Source organism: Pecten maximus, chromosome 1 (assembly GCF_902652985.1).
Source record: "Pecten maximus chromosome 1, xPecMax1.1, whole genome shotgun sequence".
NCBI classification, from domain to species: Eukaryota; Metazoa; Mollusca; class Bivalvia; order Pectinida; family Pectinidae; genus Pecten; species Pecten maximus.
The window spans coordinates 5,866,869-5,888,174 of NC_047015.1; the positions used below are offsets into that span (position 1 = coordinate 5,866,869).

The following is a 21,306-nucleotide window of genomic DNA, read 5'->3' on the forward strand; positions in this document are numbered from 1 at the left end:
GTTACATCATGATGGAACGGACGGACGGGGAATGCACATCATAATGGAACAGACGAACGGACGGACGGGGAATGGTACATCATAATGGAACGGACGGACGGGGAATGGCACATCATTATGGAACGGACGGACGGGGAATGGCACATCATAATGGAACGGACGGACGGGGGATGTTACATCATTATGGAACGGCCGGACGGGGAATGTCATATCATAATGGAACGGACGGACGGGGAATGGCACATCATTATGGAACGGACGGACGGGGAATGGCACATCATTATGGAACGGACGGACGGGGAATGGCACATCATAATGGAACGGACGGACGGGGGATGTTACATCATGATGGAACGGACGGACGGGGAATGACACATCATAATGGAACGGACGGACTGGGAATGGCACTTCATACTGGAACGGACGGACGGGGAATGTCACATCATAATGGAACGGACTGACGGGGAATGTCACATCATAATGGAACGGACTGACGGGGAATGGTACATCATGAATGGAACGGACGGACGGGGAATGGTCACATCATAATAAAACGGACGGACGGGGAATGTCACATCATAATATTACGGTCATTTATTTGGCGGCCGTATAACGCGTGTTTCTTTCTAACAGCTCTTGGCCACCGTAGAACTATCCGGATTTAGTCATTTTAGTTTTAGTAAAAAAAAAGAATGTTACCTGTTATCAAGAAAGGCGAAGATAATGAAGAATTAGGTCATCGCTAGGGTTAGTATCTAGGTCGTATATATGTGCTTATATATACGGGTGACCATACCTATTATCTGTCAATAACCGTCTATAGGTGAGATTTGGGGTACCCGAAGTCCGCCATCAGTTGCACGTTAAGTGTGTTTAAAACAATTTATAAGTCGTGTTTAAACCGACAGAGGAAAATGGACTTACATTTAAGGGCAACATTGATTTATTTTTTATTGTCAATGTGTGGTGCGATTAGTGTCGCCACCTCGGGAACAAGTGACGGAACTACAAGCCTCCCTGTGTCCGTGGCAAACAAGAGTACTGTCGGAACCACTGTAGCTGTGGCCAGCCAGTCGACCACGAACCTTTCAGCATCCGGGATAAACCAAATCAACCATGGCACTGTAAATAATACATCCACCCCAGTTAATACAAACTTTTTTGATAATATCCAGAAATTTCTTCAAAATTCTCAGGTTGCCAATCTTATTCAGAAACAAATCGGAGATTTCATTAAATCTAACAATGTGTCGTTTCCTATCTCTATCATGACCCCTGAAAATCTACAAAAAGTCCTCCAGTTACTAGGACCAGGTTCTGGCTCCACCAACCTACAAGGACTTTCTCAATATGCGGGATTGCTCGGGAACATCTCAAACGAAATCCGGAATGTCACTGAGGAATTGGAACAAAACATTGGTCCTCAGTGCTACAGCCACTTACAATTTCTTGTCTCGGAACTCATGAAAAGGGAACAATGGGCGATAAAAAGTAAGTTATGCCTCAAAACATGGTTTATACTATTGCTAGTACTATCATGTAATATACCAATCAGTAGCTTACATATACCCTACTAACTGTTGAAGCAAAGATAATACGATAGGAAACATTAGTCAGTATTAATCATATTTCGTTATTGTTGAAAACAGTTGAAAAATGTTGGACAAAAGAGAGAAAATCAATCGGACTGTTTCCCACTATTGTCATTTATACATCAACCATATAGCTGTTTATCGCTTATTTCATCTGTATATCAACCATATAGCTGTTTATCACTGTCATTTCATTTCAACATATTTTATTGATAATCAAATGGATTGAACATCAGGCTAAGCCTATATTAAAGTTCTCTCCATAAATTATTACATTTATTTCAAATAATTAGTATTTGGTTATTAGTCAAGAATGGAAATTACAGTATATATATATAGAAAGAGTATTTGTGAATAATATATTACGATAATCTTATGTATTTTCTTATAATAATAATTTTGAAATTATTGTTAAATATTTATGAGAACTCGTTTACTATGCAGGAGAGAGACAAGTGCCTGATCAACAACAGAGTTTCTGACTATAATGTCCATCTGGTAAATACCAGTAGTCTTCTACTCATGTGTTGACCAAACACGCATCTCCCTACCGCATATAAACTGGTACCATATAAGAATTTAAAATAAAACATAAAATTGTATAATTCTGATTAAGTCCAAATCAAATGAGATTATCAATTGAGATTGTTCATAGGAAGGAGATAAATCAATTATACATAACTAGCAAGTCACCACATCTCACCCAACTTTACCCTGTTTATCACTGTCGTCATCTTAACATCATCCATATAGCTGTTTATCACTGTCGTCATCTGTATATCAACCATATAGCTGTTTATCACTGTCGTCATCTGTATATCATCCATATAGCTGTTTATCACTGTCGTCATCTGTATATCATCCATATAGCTGTTTATCACTGTCGTCATCTGTACATCAACCATATAGCTGTTTATCACTGTCTTCATCTTAACATCATCATATAGCTGTTTATCATTGTCGTCATCTGTACATCAACCATATAACTGTTTATCACTGTCGTCATCTATATATCAACCATATAGCTGTTTATCACTGTCGTCATATATATATCAACCATATAGCTGTTTATCACAGTCGTCATCTGTATATCAACCATATAGCTGTTTATCACTGTCGTCATCTTAACATCATCCATATAGCTGTTTATCATTGTCGTCATCTGTACATCAACCATATAGCTGTTTATCACTGTCGTCATCAATATATCAACCATATAGCTGTTTATCACTGTCGTCATCTGTATATCAACCATATAGCTGTTTATCACTGTGGTCATCTATACATCAACCATATAGCTGTTTATCACTGTCGTCATCTGTACATCAACCATATAACTGTTTATCACTGTAGTCATCTGAACATCAACCATATAGCTGTTTATCACTGTCGTCATCTGTATATCAACCATATAGCTGTTTATCACTGTCGTCATCTGTATATCAACCATATAGCTGTTTATCACTGTCGTCATCTGTATATCAACCATATAGCTGTTTATCACTGTCGTCATCTGTATATCAACCATATATTTACATTCTGTGTTGCATTTGCCTATATGTCGTTTGTAAACCAAATTGTATTCATCAGAGTGTATACTACAATTTACAGTGATTCGGTCAGAGTAGGGATACAGCCCCAGGTGTTGCTGGTCAACACAATGGTCCCCAGTTACATTCGGCCAGGAGAGATTTCGAATGCTAGCATTTATCTATGTAAACCACCACAAAAAAAGCAACGCAAGTTATAAGAGTAAAATTTAATAATAGAAAAAATGAAGTCGACCGACTCGACACAAAATTATTATAAGCTCTATTCCTGATCTATAGGAAGTAATCAAATTGTCACTGTCGTCACACAGGGGCTCGTTGTCGAATTGTCAGAAATGCTAGACACGACAACATTTAAAGTCCAGCATTTAAAAAAAATCGGCAGTATTGACATGGTTTCTGGTTGTGTATGCATACTGAATTATAGTTATGTGGTTATTCACTGATGTCAAAGGCCTACCTTATTCCAAAATCGAGCCCCTGTGAAGTTGAACATCGTCTGCGAAGTTAGCGACACTGATGTGACCGGTTAGACTGGATTCTGTTTCTAATGAAATATCCTTGGAATCGTTTTAACCTACTGTCAAGACGACGTTCATTTAGAATTTAAGAGGTGATATTCCTCTGAAAATAACGTAAATCCAGTCGATAGAAACATAAGTGTTTCCGAGGAATCGAGTCTGTCCTGTGCAGTACCCATTCAACGCCGCATCACTTCTAAATGGTAACTGTATATCATGCGCCGAAAAACGGCTTTATTTTTAAACAATCAGAAATTATGCAATTGTGAACAATTTGAAGATATCTACAAACTTTTATAAAATATAATATAAAGCCAAATTCTGCAAAAAACATTTCATGTGATTGCTATTGTTAACGACATGAGGGACTATATTATTCCTTCTGGAAATTTCGGCTGTTCCGGTATTTGAACTTGATGACGTCAGTGATAGGAGAAGCGGCAAATTTAAACGCGTCTTAAGCTACAGTAAATAAAATAAAATTATGAATGTAAATATAAGCATTGAACTGTTACCAAATGGTAGTATACAGTCGATATGAATACAATTTCGGTGACAGATCGGCGACATTCTATTTATCTGTCACCCAAATTGTATTCATATCGACTGTATACTACCATTTGGTAACAGTTCAATGCCTAAATAGCTGTTTATCCCTGTCGTCATCTGTACATCAACCATATAGCTGTTTATCACTGTAGTCATCTGTACATCAACCATATAGCTGTTTATCAATGTCGTCATCTGTATATCAACCTTATAGCTGTTTATCACTGTGGTCATTTGTATATCATCCATATAGCTGTTTATCACTTTCGTCATCTGTATATCAACCATATAGCTGTTTATCCCTGTCGTCATCTGTATATCAACCTTACAGCTGTTTATCACTGTGGTCATCTGTATATCATCCATATAGCTGTTTATCACTGTCGTCATCTGTACATCAACCATATAGCTGTTTATCACTGTGGTCATCTGTACATCAACCATATAGCTGTTTATCACTGTCGTCATCTGTATATCAACCTTATAGCTGTTTATCACTGTGGTCATTTGTATATCATCCATATAGCTGTTTATCATTGTCGTCATCTGTACATCAACCATATAGCTGTTTATCACTGTCGTCATCTGTATATCAACCATATAGCTGTTTATCACTGTCGTCATCTGTACATCAACCATATAGCTGTTTATCACTGTGGTCATCTGTACATCAACCATATAGCTGTTTATCACTGTCGTCATCTGTATATCAACCATATAGCTGTTTATCGCTGTCGTCATCTATATATCAACCATATAGCTGTTTATCAATGTCGTCATCTGTACATCAACCATATAGCTGTTTATCAATGTCGTCATCTGTACATCAACCATATAGCTGTTTATCACTGTCATCATCTGTATATCAACCATATAGCTGTTTATCACTGTGGTCATCTGTACATCAACCATATAGCTGTTTATCACTGCCGTCATCTGTATATCAACCATATAGCTGTTTATCACTGTGGTCATCTGTACATCAACCATATAGCTGTTTATCACTGTCATCATCTGTATATCAACCATATAGCTGTTTATCACTGTGGTCATCTGTACATCAACCATATAGCTGTTTATCACTGCCGTCATCTGTATATCAACCATATAGCTGTTTATCACTGTCGTCATCTGTATATCAACCATATAGCTGTTTATCATTGTCGTCATCTATATATCAACCATATAGCTGTTTATCACTGTCGTCATCTGTATATCAACCATATAGCTGTTTATCACTGTGGTCATCTGTATATCAACCATATAGCTGTTTATCACTGTGGTCATCTGTATATCAATCATATAGCTGTTTATCACTGTGGCCATCTGTACATCAACCATATAGCTGTTTATCACTGTCGTCATCTGCATATCAACCATATAGCTGTTTATCACTGTCGTCATCTGTATATCAACCATATAGCTGTTTATCACTGTCGGCATCTGTATATCAACCATATAGCTGTTTATCAATGTCGGCATCTGTATATCAACCATATAGCTGTTTATCACTGTCGTCATCTGTATATCAACCGTATAGATGTTTATCACTGTCGTCATCTATATATCAACTATATAGCTGTTTTCCGTGGTTTTCTAATTGTTTGTTTGATTACAGTGATAGATGCGTCAGGCAAGATTCCGTCCGGATTGCTGGAAGGAAACATGGTTTGGCCAGGTTCCTATGACGAATGCCTAAATGTGAATGTTGACGGGAAGTTTGATGGGCAATACTGTACAGCTACTCTTTCCCTCGCATCAATTTTGGTAATAATACTCTCCGCTAGAAAACAACTCCTCAGGGGAAATATATAAACGCGTTCTTAACATGACTCAATCAGAATCATATTTCCAACCAGATTAAACCAAATAAAATTTCCGACATTACCAAAACCAGCCTTCCAATCGTCCCTATACACATTATACAGACCAGCCTTCCAATCGTCCCAGTACACATTACCCAGACCAGCCTTCCAATCGTCCCAGTACACATTACCCAGACCAGCCTTCCAATTGTCCCTATACACATTACCCAGACCAGCCTTCCAATCGTCACTTTACATATTACCCAGACCAGCCTTCCAATCGTCACTTTACATATTACCCAGACCAGCCTTCCAATCGTCCCTGTACACATTACCCAGACCAGCCTTCCAATCGTCCCAGTACACATTACCTATACCAGCCTTCCAATCGTCCCAGTACACATTATACAGACCAGCCTTACAATCGTCCCTGTTCACATTACCCAGACCAGCCTTACAATCGTCCCTATACACATTATACAGACCAGCCTTACAATCGTCCCTATACACATTACCAAGACCAGCCTTCCAGTCGTCCCTGTACACATTACCCAGACCAGCCTTCCAATCGTCCCTGTACACATTATACAGACCAGCCTTCCAGTCGTCCATATACCCATTACCTATACCAGCCTTACAATCGTCCCAGTACACCTTACCCAGACCAACCTTACAATCGTCCCTATACACATTACCAGGACCAGCTTTCCAATCGTCCCTATATACCTTACCCAGACAAGCCTTCCAATCGTCCCTATACACATTATACAGACCAGCCTTCCAATCGTCCCTATACACATTACCTATACCAGCCTTACAGTCGTCCCTATACACATTACCCAGACCAGCCTTCCAATCGTCCCTATACACATTATACAGACCAGCCTTCCAATCGTCCCTATACACATTACCTATACCAGCCTTACAGTCGTCCCTATACACATTACCCAGACCAGCCTTCCAGTCGTCCCTATACACATTACCCAGACCAGCCTTCCAATCGTCCCTATACACATTACCTATACCAGCCTTACAGTCGTCCCTATACACATTACCCAGACCAGCCTTCTAATCGTCCCTATACACATTACCCAGACCAGCCTTCCAATCGTACCTATACACATTACCCAGACCAGCCTTCCAATCGTCCCTATACACATTACCCAGACCAGCCTTCCTAATCGTCCCTATACACATTACCCAGACCAGCCTTACAATGGTCCCTATACACATTACCCAGACCAGCCTTCCAATCGTCCCTATACACATTACCCAGACCAGCCTTCCAATCGTCCCTATACACATTACCCAGACCAGCCTTACAATCGTCCCTATACACATTATACAGACCAGCCTTCCAATCGTCCCTGTACACATTATACAGACCAGCCTTCCAATCGTCCCTATACACATTACCCAGACCAGCCTTCCAATCGTCCCTGTACACATTACCCAGACCAGCCTTACAATGGTCCCTATACACATTACCCAAACCAGCCTTCCAATCGTCCCTATACACATTATACAGACCAGCCTTCCAGTCGTCCCTATACACATTATACAGACCAGCCTTCCAGTCGTCCCTATACACATTACCCAGACCAGCCTTCCAATCGTCCCTATACACATTACCAAGACCAGCCTTCCAATCGTCCCTATACACATTACCCAGACCAGCCTTCCAATCATCCCTATACACATTACCCAGACCAGCCTTCCAATCGTCCCTATACACATTACCAAGACCAGCCTTACAATGGTCCCTATACACATTACCCAGACCAGCCTTACAATCGTCCCTGTACACATTACCCAGACCAGCCTTCCAATCGTCCCAATACACATTATACAGACCAGCCTTCCAATTGTCCCTATACACATTACCCAGACCAGCCTTACAATGGTCCCTATACACATTACCCAGCCAGACCAGCCTTCCAATCATCCCTATACACATTACCCAGACCAGCCTTCCAATCATCCCTATACACATTACCAAGACCAGCCTTCCAATTGTCCCTATACACATTACCCAGACCAGCCTTCCAATTGTCCCTATACACATTATACCGACCAGCCTTCCAATCGTCCCTATACACATTACCAAGACCAGCCTTACAATCGTCCCTATACACATTACCAAGACCAGCCTTACAATCGTCCCTATACACATTACCAAGACCAGCCTTACAATCGTCCCTATACACATTACCAAGACCAGCCTTACAATCGTCCCTATACACATTACCAAGACCAGCCTTACAATCGTCCCTATACACATTACCCAGACCAGCCTTCTAATCGTCCATGTACACATTACCAAGACCAGCCTTCCAATTGTCCCTATACACATTATACCGACCAGCCTTCCAATCGTCCCTGTTCACATTATACAGACCAGCCTTCCAATCGTCCCTGTACACATTACCCAGACCAGCCTTCCAATCGTTCCTATACACAGTGTACAGTACAGCTACTCTTTCCATCGCATCAATTTTGGTAATAATACTCTCCGCTAGAAAACAACTCCTCAGAAATATATAACGTGTTCTTAACATGACTCAATCATAATCATATTTTCAACCAGATTAAACCAAATAAAATTACCAAGACCAGCGTTCCAATCGTCCCTATACACATTACCCAGACCAGCCTTTCAATCGTCCCTATATACTGAATATTACACAGACCAGCCTTCCATTCGTCACAATACACATTACACAGACCAGCCTTGCAATCAGTCCCTATACATTTTTGTTTTCCTAGTAGCTAAGGAGTATGTGTTATTTCTAATACTGCTATTTTTATTTGTAAAAGACAATGGTATGTAATTTCTAATCCAACAGGGATCCATTTTTCCGATGGCAGCGGGGCTAGACTTACGTATGGGTGTGTGTATGCCAGATAGCTGTACCGCACCGGAAACCAAAACCGTATTGAATACTCGTAAGCTTTTCTGTCTTATTGAATATGTGACGTGATTACTCATGTTATGAATTATGTAATATTCGCGGTATGTAATATTCGCGGTATATAATATTCGCGGTATGTAATATTCGCGGTATGAAGTACAGTTTGTGGGGAAGATATTTCATCTCTAGTGCATTGAGTGCCAGTGAAATATAGAAATTTATCAAACTGATAAAACTTGTATTTTCACTTGAGCGATGTGCATGAAAATATTAGATTTTGCAGTGAAACCATACGATTTTGCAGTAAAGATATAAGTTTTTACCAATCAGAGCGAACCTTTGATTCGCCTCATTGAAACTTGCGGATTTTTCCAATCGAAGCGAAGATTGACGAATATTCAGACTAGTTTTTGACAAAGCACTCCCTTGACGTTAGCTATTCTTGCACATATTCTCCGAAGAAAACGCAAATTACAGAAGATTTCAATATTTTTCACTCGTGAAGATATCGATATTCAGTCATACTCGTGAAATATATGTTATATTTAATGGGAAACCATTCAATATCCTCTCTCCATACTTTTGTTGACAACTTTTGAATTGTGTGGTGACAATAAGTGTATTTTGTGGTGAAAACAGTCCATAAACTGCTATCGAGTTTTCCTGGATATGGTGATGATAACCTGCTATGATGTAACCTATATTGTTACAATAGTTCCTTTGGTATCGTTGATATATCTATTGGCTATTTCATATTATAACATGACTGACATCATGTGACTGCCCTCTTCGATGTTATCATTCTGACCTGGTATCGTTTTGAGTTTCGATTGTTATTTTCAACAAGATTCTATTTCACTCAGTCACACTTTGCGGGAAAAAGAGGTCACATTTATGCAATACAGTCATGCATATATTCTTAAGCTGCAAATAATTTATTTCGATTAAAATTGAAGAAAAAAATTACAATGTAACTACATACATGCATCGTATACACAGGAAATGGTTATACTGAGTAGTGATATTATACATATTAATACACAATGCTCACTATTAAAAATACCATCTGTATACACATATCTATGAAAAAAGCATCTTATTCTTCATAATCTTGAACTATTTTAGACAGTTGATATAGTTTTCAATATATTCAATAATCAATAAATGCCTTTTCTATGTTTTTTTAATCAATCTGACCTGGTATTATATGTTGAAGTTTTTGGTTTGCTGCCTCTGGGTGAGAACAAGCTCCAAGCTTCCAAAATCCAATGTTCCGAGCGTGCAGAGTACGACGATTTGGCAATAGGAGGACTGTAAGTGACGTCAGATCATATATTTACATGTAGACAACTTTCACCTCTATTTACATGTACACAACATTCATCTCTATTGACACGCAGACAACATTACCTCATATTTACACATAGACAACAGTAACCTCTATTAACACGTTGATTACTACCTCATATCTACACATAGACAACATTCCCCTCTATTGACACGTAGACAACATCACCTCATTTTGACACGTAGACAACATTCACCTCTATTTTCACGTAGATGTTTTGTTTTGTTTGTTTTTTTTTGCCGAAATGTCACTATGGGATACACTACGGGCTATTGCGGAGTGTCGGCATATAATTGACGTCGGGAGGCGGCCAAATATGAGTATTGATGTAGCAGTGTAATGTAAAAATGTTGTCGACGACGGGAGGCGTCCGAGCAGTACTTCCAAATGTGTGACCAATGGAAATCATCAAATCTGCAACCCACCCCTTTATCAAGACACAAAGAATACAAAATACAAAAAGAAAAAAGAAAAAGCAGTTGAAAAACCAGCTATGAACCCTTCAGCTGGCTTGGGCCAAAGTTGAATGCTTGCGTTACATGTATAGATCCATGTTCTATGATGTTCTATACCATAAAGAACAATCAACAACGTCCATTCAAGATATCGCAGCTAGCCGATGATGTAAATTATTTCTAAAATCAAAACAAGATATTAAAAAAGCCTTAAACATAATAGAAACATTTGGTTCACTCTCAGGATTAATTTTAAACAGAGAAAAAACTAAAGGTTTAAGACTAGGAAATCAAACAAAGATTGAAGATGAATTTGAAAACATCACATGGACAGATGAAATCATTAAAGCACTAGGAGTACACTTCTGCCTTAATCACAAAAAAATGTTAGAAATGAATTGGAATGAGAAAATAGAAAAAATGATTTTTTTTTATAAATAACTGGAAAAGGAGAAAGCTAACCATGATCGGAAGGGTACAAATAGTTAAATCCTTACTCTTACCTCAACTAACATTTTTAATATCTATGCTGCATATAGACCAAAACACTATTAAACAAGTTGAAAAGATAATATATAATTACATTTGGGAAGGAAAGACAGAGAAAGTAAAAAGAAACACAATGATTAAACCATACATAGAAGGTGATCTGAACTCCATAGACATAAGATCACATATTGACACAGTGAGAATTAATTGGCTTAAAAAACTGGAAACCGAAGATAAAGCACTATGGAAAGTTATTCCACAATTTGAGATAAATCAGTTTGGTTCAAACTATCGCATATGTAAAATGAATTTAGACATTTAAAAAATCTCCCTAACAGCGAAAATATATCTCCATTCTATTATGAAACTTTATCAACATAGATAAAATTTAAAAAAAAAATCAGATGAACCCAAAAAATACAATGAAATACTTGCACAAATTATATGGGGAAATAAATATATAAAGCTTAAGGGCAAAACCCTCCTATTCAAAAACTGGATAGACTCCGGTATAATTACAATAAAAGACCTATTACAAAACAATAACAACTTAGATGAAAACAATATATATCGAAAACTCATTAGAAAATGCAACTGGCTATCAGAGATATCGATGTTTAAAAAAGCTATACCAAAAATATGGCTAAGGAAAATAGAAGAGAGTGATGTAGATCTACAGAACTTTACAGCCAGAATAAAAAATCAACTTATGCTGAAATTCCCAAAACAAGAACCTATCAAAATTGAAAAATGCACAAATCAAAAAATTTACAAACATATTGTCAGCATGAAGTCAGAAAAACCAATAGCTCACTTATACTGGGAAAACAAGCTAAATTTGAGCGACATAAGTATTACAGTGAAATGTTCAAATGAATTCATATTCAAACATTTACAAAATAATAAACTGAAAGAATTTAAATGGAAATTCTTAAATAAAATTTTACCAACGAGGGAAATATTACATAAATGGAAATTAGTAAATCACCGAACTGTAACTACTGCAAGGTAAAGGAAGACTACGAACACTACTTCATAAAATGTGAATATTTACAAGTTCTCTTTAACAGATTAAAACAAATATTTGAAACCCTTGGTTAAAAAAAGATATGCTAACATTAAAAAACTTGGTTATTGGATATAAAATAGAATACCCCAAATATAATGAAATAAACCACCAGCTAACAGTAATTGGATAGAGTATATACAAAAGTTACTACATCAGTGAAGCAAAAACAAAATAAATTTATATTATTAACATTCTTAAACAAGACATACAAATGACAATTGAAGAAAACAAATACAGAAAAATCAGTTGTAAAATCTTCCAAGATGTACTTCCCCTTCTATAGAAAGACACACAAAACAGATATTCCTCTTCAAAAATACCCCACTTCTCCAAGGATCTAGTTACTTCCTCTTCTTAAAAGGGAAATTCCTCTTCAAAATACTCCGCCCCAAAATCTATAAAACAATACACATAAATTTAACAAGACATTCAATAGACAACATCACAGAAATATACACAGATACCTGACCTCTGACCCTATACCTAGTACAGAGGGGCCCTCAAGGGGAACCTGAACCGTATATCATATTGGAGGAACATTCCTCACAATATTTTACAAGTAATAGCCACAATATTTTACAAGTAATAGCAATAAACAAAGCTAAAATAATAAGTATAATTATGTATAAACTATATAACCAAATATATACATTGATATATTTCTTTAAACGAAAGCATACGTAATTAGGTCGATAAATGAAACACGTGTTCTGGTCCGTGGTTGAGCAGACGAAACCACTACGCCGTAGTCTACGGTACATTAAAGGTAACGAAGTTTAACTTCTTGTTTCAAAAAAATATATGGCATGTTTATCGCAATAACAAATAAAAAACAAAATAAATTAGTAATACATACCAATTCTAGCCTTCGCCATACGGCATCCTCGAGAAACACATGTGCATGGCCACGATATCACGCTGAGCAGTCGGAACACCTCGGATTTCATTCTATGACAACACATCCAAGGTGTTCCGAGATAGTGAGATTAATCTACCAATTCCTTTCTTTACTGATTATTATTGTTATCTATATAGATTTCTATTTCATTAATGTTATAAAAAAAAATTAATAAATAAACAAAATGTAAATATCCATAAAACGAGAAAAAGTGAAAATATGCTGATTGTAAGGATGACGAGTGAAAGTAGAAAAATATGAATGAATGAGTGAAAGCCCTCCTGCGAGAGGACACCTATTGTATTGTATATACATGTATTATGTGTTATATGAATAAAATGTGTTTTTATCAACAACAACAAAAAAAAAAAAAAAAATTAAGGTTGTCACAAAATGAATCGTGACATCATTATAGTGGTCACATGATCTAATGGTGTTACAGTCCCACAACATCCATCTAATATTTAGGGCACGTATGCTGTTTTGAGTTTGTTAATTAAGTGCGCAGATTTGAAAAAAAAAAAAAAAAGAAAAAAAAAAAAAAAAAAGCAGTTGAAAAACCAGCTATGAACCCTTCAGCTGGCTTGGGCCAAAGTTGGATGCTTGCGTTACATGTATAGATCCATGTTCTATGATGGAACGCTATGCGATCAAGGGCAATGACGTTTGAAAATGTCCCGCGCGTGAAGATGCCGAAGTGTTAAAAGACAGTTCGTCCTAAAATGTTTTAAATGGATACAGCGATTAGGGACTTGTGGACAATATGGCATAAATAAGTCTTGAATAAATACTATCGTCCATAAAAATGGTAATAAATATAGTCCGTATAAAGCCTGTTGTTTCCTAGGATTGGTCCCTACGACGCCTAGCTATATCAGCTAGTGGTTGTTGTTTCCAAGGATTCGTCCCTACGACGTCTAGCTATATCAGCTTGTAGTTGTTGTTTCCTCAGATTGGTCCCTACGACGTCTAGCTATATCAGTTTGTGGTTGTTCTTTCCTACAATTGGTCCCTACGACGTCTAGCTATATCATCTTGTGGTTATTGTTTCCTACGATTGGTCCCTACGACGTCTAGCTATATCAGTTTGTGGTTGTTGTTTCCTCAGATAGGTCCCTACGAAGTCTTGCTATATCAGCTTGTGATTGTTGTTTCCTACAATTGGTCCCTACGACGTCTAGCTATATCATCTTGTGGTTATTGTTTCCTACAATTGGTCCCTACGACGTCTAGCTATATCAGCTTGTGGTTGTTGTTTCCTACAATTGGTCCCTACGACGCCTAGCTATATCAGCTTGTGGTTGTTGTTTCCTACAATTGGTCCCTACGACGTCTAGCTATATCAGCCTGTGGTTGTTGTTTCCAAGGATTGGTCCTTGCGACGTCATGCTATATCAGCTTGTGGTTGTTATTTTCTAGGATTGGTCCCTACGACGTCTAGCTATATCAGCCTGTGGTTGTTGTTTCCAAGGATTGGTCCTTGCGACGTCTTGCTATATCAGTTTGTGGTTGTTGTTTCCTACAATTTGTCCCTACGACGTCTAGCTATATCATCTTGTGGTTATTGTTTCCTACAATTGGTCCCTACGACGTCTAGCTATATCAGCGTGTGGTTATTGTTTCAAAGGATTGGTCCCTACGACGTCTAGCTATATCAGCTTGTGGTTATTGTTTCAAAGGATTGGTCCCTACGACGTCTTGCTATATCATGTTGTGGTTGTTGTTTCACAGAATTGGTCCCTACGACGTCTAGCTATATCATCTTGCGGTTGTTGTTTCCAAGGATTGGTCCCTACGACGTCTTGCTATATCAGCTTGTGATTGTTGTTTCCCAGGATTGGTCCCTACGACGCCTAGCTATATCAGCTTGTGGTTATTGTTTCCAAGGATTGGTCCCTACGACGTCTAGCTATATCATCTTGTGGTTATTGTTTCCTACAATTGGTCCTTACGACGTCTAGCTATATCAGCTTGTGGTTATTGTTTCCAAGGATTGGTCCCTACGACGTCTTGCTATATCATCTTGTGGTTATTGTTTCCAGCGATTGGTCCCTACGACGCCTAGCTATATCAGCTTGTGGTTGTTGTTTCCAACAATTGGTCCCTATGACGTCTAGCTATATCAGCTTGTGGTTATTGTTTCCAAGGATTGGTCCCGACGACGTCTAGCTATATCAGCTTGTGGTTATTGTTTCCTACAATTGGTCCCTACGACGTCTAGCTATATCAGCTTGTGGTTGTTGTTTCTCTGGAATGGTCCTTGCGACGTCTTGCTATATCAGTTTGTGGTTGTTGTTTCCAAGGATTGGTCCCTGCGACGTCTAGCTATATCAGCTTGTGGTTGTTGTTTTCTAGGATTGGTCCCTACGACGTATAGCTATATCAGCTTGTGGTTGTTGTTTCCTACAATTGGTCCCTACGACGTCTAGCTATATCAGCTTGTGGTTATTTTTTCCAAGGATTGGTTCCTACGACGTCTAGCTATATCAGCTTATGGTTGTAGTTTCTAAGGATTGGTTTCTACGACGTCTAGCTATATCAGCTTGTGGATGTTGTTTCCCAGGATTGGTCCCTACGACGTCTAGCTATATCAGCTTGTGGTTGTTGTTTCCCAGGATTGGTCCCTACGACGTCTTGCTATATCAGCTTGTGGTTGTTATTTTCTAGGATTGGTCCCTACGACGTCTAGCTATATCAGCTTGAGGTTATTGTTTCCAAGGATTGGTCCCTACGACGTATAGCTATATCATCTTGTGGTTATTGTTTCCAACGATTGGTCCCTACGACGTCTAGCTATATCAGCTTGTGGTTGTAGTTTCTAAGGATTGGTTTCTACGACGTCTAGCTATATCAGCTTGTGGTTGTTGTTTCCCAGGATTGGTCCCTACGACGTCTTGCTATATCATCTTGTGGTTATTGTTTCCAGCGATTGGCCCTACGACGCCTAGCTATATCAGCTTGTGGTTGTTGTTTCCAACAATTGGTCCCTATGACGTCTAGCTATATCAGCTTGTGGTTATTGTTTCCAAGGATTGGTCCCGACGACGTCTAGCTATATCAGCTTGTGGTTATTGTTTCCTACAATTGGTCCCTACGACGATTAGCTATATCAGCTTGTGGTTGTTGTTTCTCTGGAATGGTCCTTGCGACGTCTTGCTATATCAGTTTGTGGTTGTTGTTTCCAAGGATTGGTCCCTGCGACGTCTAGCTATATCAGCTTGTGGTTGTTGTTTTCTAGGATTGGTCCCTACGACGTATAGCTATATCAGCTTGTGGTTGTTGTTTCCTACAATTGGTCCCTACGACGTCTAGCTATATCAGCTTGTGGTTATTTTTTCCAAGGATTGGTTCCTACGACGTATAGCTATATCAGCTTGTGGTTGTAGTTTCTAAGGATTGGTTTCTACGACGTCTAGCTATATCAGCTTGTGGATGTTGTTTCCCAGGATTGGTCCCAACGACGTCTAGCTATATCAGCTTGTGGTTATTGTTTCCAAGGATTGGTCCCTACGACGTCTAGCTTTATCAGCTTGTGGTTGTTGATTCTTCTACGACATCTAGCTATATCAGCTTGTGGTTGTTGTTTTTCTGGAATGGTCCTTGCGACGTCTTGCTATATCAGTTTGTGGTTATTGGTTCCAAGGATTGGTCCCTACGACGTCTAGCTATATCAGCTTGTGGTTATTGTTTCCAAGGATTGGTCCCTACGACGTCTAGCTATATCATCTTGTGGTTATTGTTTCCAAGGATTTGTCCCTACGACGTCTAGCTATATCAGCTTGTGGTTATTGTTTCCTCTTCGACGTCTAGCTATATCAGCTTGTGGTTATTGTTTCCTCTACGACGTCTAGCTATATCAGCTTGTGGTTATTGTTTCCAAGGATTGGTCCCTACGACTTCTAGCTATATCATCTTGTGGTTATTGTTTCCTCTACGACGTCTAGCTATATCAGCTTGTGGTTATTGTTTTCTACAATTGGTCCCTACGACGTCTAGCTATATCATCTTGTGGTTATTGTTTCCTACAATTGGTCCCTACGGCGTCTAGCTATATCAGCTTGTGATTGTTGTTTCCTACAATTGGTCCCTACGACGTCTAGCTATATCATCTTGTGGTTATTGTTTCCTACAATTGGTCCCTACGACGTCTAGCTATATCAGCTTGTGGTTGTTGTTTCCTACAATTGGTCCCTACGACGCCTAGCTATATCAGCTTGTGGTTGTTGTTTCCTACAATTGGTCCCTACGACGTCTAGCTATATCAGCTTGTGGTTATTGTTTCCAAGGATTGGTCCCTACGACGCCTAGCTATATCATCTTGTGGTTGTTATTTTCTAGGATTGGTCCCTACGACGCCTAGCTATATCAGCTTGTGGTTATTGTTTCCAACGATTGGTCCCTACGAGGCCTAGCTATATCAGCTTGTGGTTGTTGTTTCCTACAATTGGTCCCTACGACGTCTAGCCATATCATCTTGTGGTTATTGTTTCCTACAATTGGTCCCTACGACGTCCAGCCATATCATCTTGTGGTTGTTGTTTCCTCTACGACGTCTAGCTATATCAGCTTGTGGTTGTTGTTTCCTACAATTGGTCCCTACGACGTCTAGCTATATAAGGGTGTGGTTGCGGTTTTCTAGGATTTCATTCCGACGTTTGATCACAGGTTCACTGATACTTTCCATAGTTTTCGAAATATGAGTAAAGAAAGTTTGCTTTCGTTCCCAGATTTTGAAGGATTTTTCCTCTTCTGTAGAGATTCCTTGATCCACATTTATTTTAGTTTTTCCGAAATATGTACAGTAGAAATATTTAGAGAATTTCTTCATCCGTGAATATATCCAACTCTTTATAAGCTTCATGGTATCTGACATGTTTTCTTTCGATGTTTTTCTATCGGTCCGGAAACTTTGGACAGTAAGCTCGAAACGCAATTTTGTCTCGTCCGTTGGTTCACCTTTGAATTCCTTAATCATTCCAGTTGTACACAATTCTTTACGTTTGAGAGTACGTTTTATTCTTGCATAAGTCCTAAGAAAGCTGTTTCCTCTTGATTAGTTGTTTTCTCAACAATGGTAGAATTGATTTTCTTTTTGTGGGTTTAACTGTGGTTGAACGAGTGTTTATAACTCCAGAAAAATCACGTATGCGTTCCAATATATATTTATATATATAACATAGTAACACAACTGACGAAGGAAGACAACTTTATGATTAGTGCCCTGACCGGGCCTCGAACTCACGATCTACGGCACCCAATCGCCTTGCCAGAAATACCCGCAGCTTATACCGTTGCGCCACATCGGTGTTCTTAAAAAAAACGTGACATAATCATAGTGGAAGTCGTTTATTAGATGATATGACTACCTGGATTGCAATGTATTTACATACATGGATACGAATTGTTCTTCGGATCACCAACACTTCGTCAGTTGTGTTACTATGTTGCATATCAAATAATTAGCACAATGTATAATATGCACTATGTGTTGGTGATCCGAAGATAAAGATTTGAACTTCCTCTCGTAGTTGCACTGTGATGAATATATATATATATACATATATAGATAAAACCCGTAAAGTTTTAGTGTTGTGGTTATTCACTGATGCCAAAGACCTACTTTACGCCATAATCCGAAACCGAACCAATCTGAAGTTGAACATTGTCTTCTGGCATAAGTAAGCAACACTAAACTTAGCGGTTATACTTGGAATCTGTTTCGAACGAAATAGCCCTGGAATCGTTGTCGACTAATGTCAAGACGCCTTTCATTTAGAATTTAAGAGCTGATATTCTTATAAAAATGAAGTCCAATCGATAGAAACACCAGCGTCTAATCGGCGTAATACCCATTTAACGCCTAATCGCCTGTCAATAATAACAGTTTATGATTACACAGAAGAACGACTTTAACTTCATCAGACATTATACAATTGTGAACAATTTTACGATATCTATACACGTGTGTAAAGTATATAGTAGGGCTTAATTGGTTATAAATCAATTTTTTGAGTGTGTCGACAAACGATGATTGGAGGAACTATATTATTAATATTTCGTCTGGATAATTCGGGTGTTCTTGAGCTTACTGTCATCATTCAAAGGATAAGTGGGGCATTGCCTCAATAAAATAAACCTATGTCAATGCAAATATAAGCATTGAACGGGCTCCATTTCATTAATCTGTCACCAAGTTTGTATTCCTAGCAGTTATAAAAGTTCAATTCTTAATTAAATATAGAGTAAATATAGAGAATATATGGTCAATGTCTTGAAATATGGGCTGTGGTTTGGCGAGGATAAATAAAGACAAAAGTGAAGATCCTTGGCGAGCCACTTTTTGTTTTCTGTCCTGAGCCAAAAATACAATTTATATTTTAATACACTGACAATGCCTTCTATTTATCCTGCAACATTCATCAAAAATAGGCATTTTAAAGTGAAATGGTATCAACAATGTTCCAAACATGTTCGCCTTTTAAACGTTGTTTCACTTGGAAGTAGGTCAGTGGAATTGACACACATGCTAAGATTCTAAAATACAGCTGTTTTCCGTCACTGTCGAATACAGCAAAAATATATATGGTGGATGCGGATGACAGCTGCAGAATAATAATACCCTGTATACACTTCATTATATACAGGATCTTAAATAGATTTTCATTTCCTCGTCAAACCTCGAAAGAACAAAAATCTTGAAAGAATCGTTTCATAAAGTAAAAGTCGTATATGAAATGGGAACTTTGAAACACATTTTTTACCACATACTTCAGAAGCTCAGACAGAGGCAATCATTTTGTTGATTTTAATTCAAATTCAAATTCAATTAAAATTATATAACTATTTATACTATATGTAATACTAAATACCCTCATTACAATATATTAAAGATATTATCATGTATACCGTCAATTGCCCTTTATTCTACATACAATACATGACCCCCAAATACACTATATTACAATATTTCAGAAATACCACCATCTACATTTTATTTTGCAATTGATACAACATTACCCAATGTAAATAATCTATCCTGATGTTGTTCCTACAGTACAATGTGTGGGGTGTTTGTTGTCCTGATGACGCTATCAACCTTGTTCGATGTTATGTACAATCAGCACCAGAACAAACCTAACGAGACGGCCCCGCAGGAGAATGGAGTTTCTCCAGAGAGTAAATACCAGGTTAACGGGGACGTGAAACCTACAAAACCGAAACAACCAGGTATGATGTTCTGTTGGAATGAAGCTTTGACCTCACTTAGAATCTTTGAAATAGATAAAATGTATTTTTAATATTTTTGTACTGATTCCCCGTTTTCAGTCTCCAACGTGGTGCATTACATATTTATAAAGAGCGGAACATACGCTACATATGTATATTATAAAAATGCCTACGCTCCTATCAGGAATAAATCTATGCTTGGTTTAGAAAATGAATTTAGGTAGATTTCACGCAAAAAATGACGTTGCCGATCGTCAACATAACAATTTTCTTCTAACACTTCTTAACAATCAAATCATAGTCATGCTGCTATAAGAACGAAGAGCACTAAAATCAACGATTAGATTTCACTGAGGACTGTGATGTATTTCAATTAGGACTGTGATACATTATCACTAAGTACTGGGATACATTATTACTAAGGACTGGGATACATTATCACTAAGGACTGGGATACATTATCACTAAGGACTGGGAGGTATTTTACTAAGGACTGGGATACATTATCACTAAGGACTGGGAGATATTTTACTAAGGACTGGGATACATTATCACTAAGGACTGGGATACATCATCACTAAGGATTGGGATACATTATCACTAAGGACTGGGATACATTATCACTAAGGACTGGGATACATTATCATCAAGGACTGGGATACATCATCACTAAGGACTCGGATACATTATCACTAAGGACTGGGATACATTATCACTAAGGACTGGGATACATTATCACTAACGACTGGGATACATCATCACTAAGGATTGGGATACATTATCACTAAGGACTGGGATACATTATCACTAAGGACTGGGATACATTATCACTAAGGACTGGGATACATTATCACTAAGGACTGGGATACATTATCACTAAGGCCTGGGATA

At 38.1% G+C, this 21,306-nt stretch overlaps 1 protein-coding gene across 1 annotated transcript; it reads left to right on the forward strand.

The window, feature by feature from the left end:
* The first annotated feature begins 808 nt into the window (after positions 1-808).
* LOC117314531 lies at positions 809-20,486 on the forward strand. Its single transcript, XM_033872173.1, has 5 exons — positions 809-1,491; positions 5,831-5,979; positions 8,864-8,963; positions 10,146-10,242; positions 20,243-20,486. The coding sequence occupies exons 1-5, from the start codon at positions 915-917 to the stop codon at positions 20,484-20,486; spliced, it is 1,167 nt and encodes a 388-aa protein (XP_033728064.1). The 5' UTR covers positions 809-914.
* The last annotated feature ends 820 nt before the right edge of the window (positions 20,487-21,306 follow it).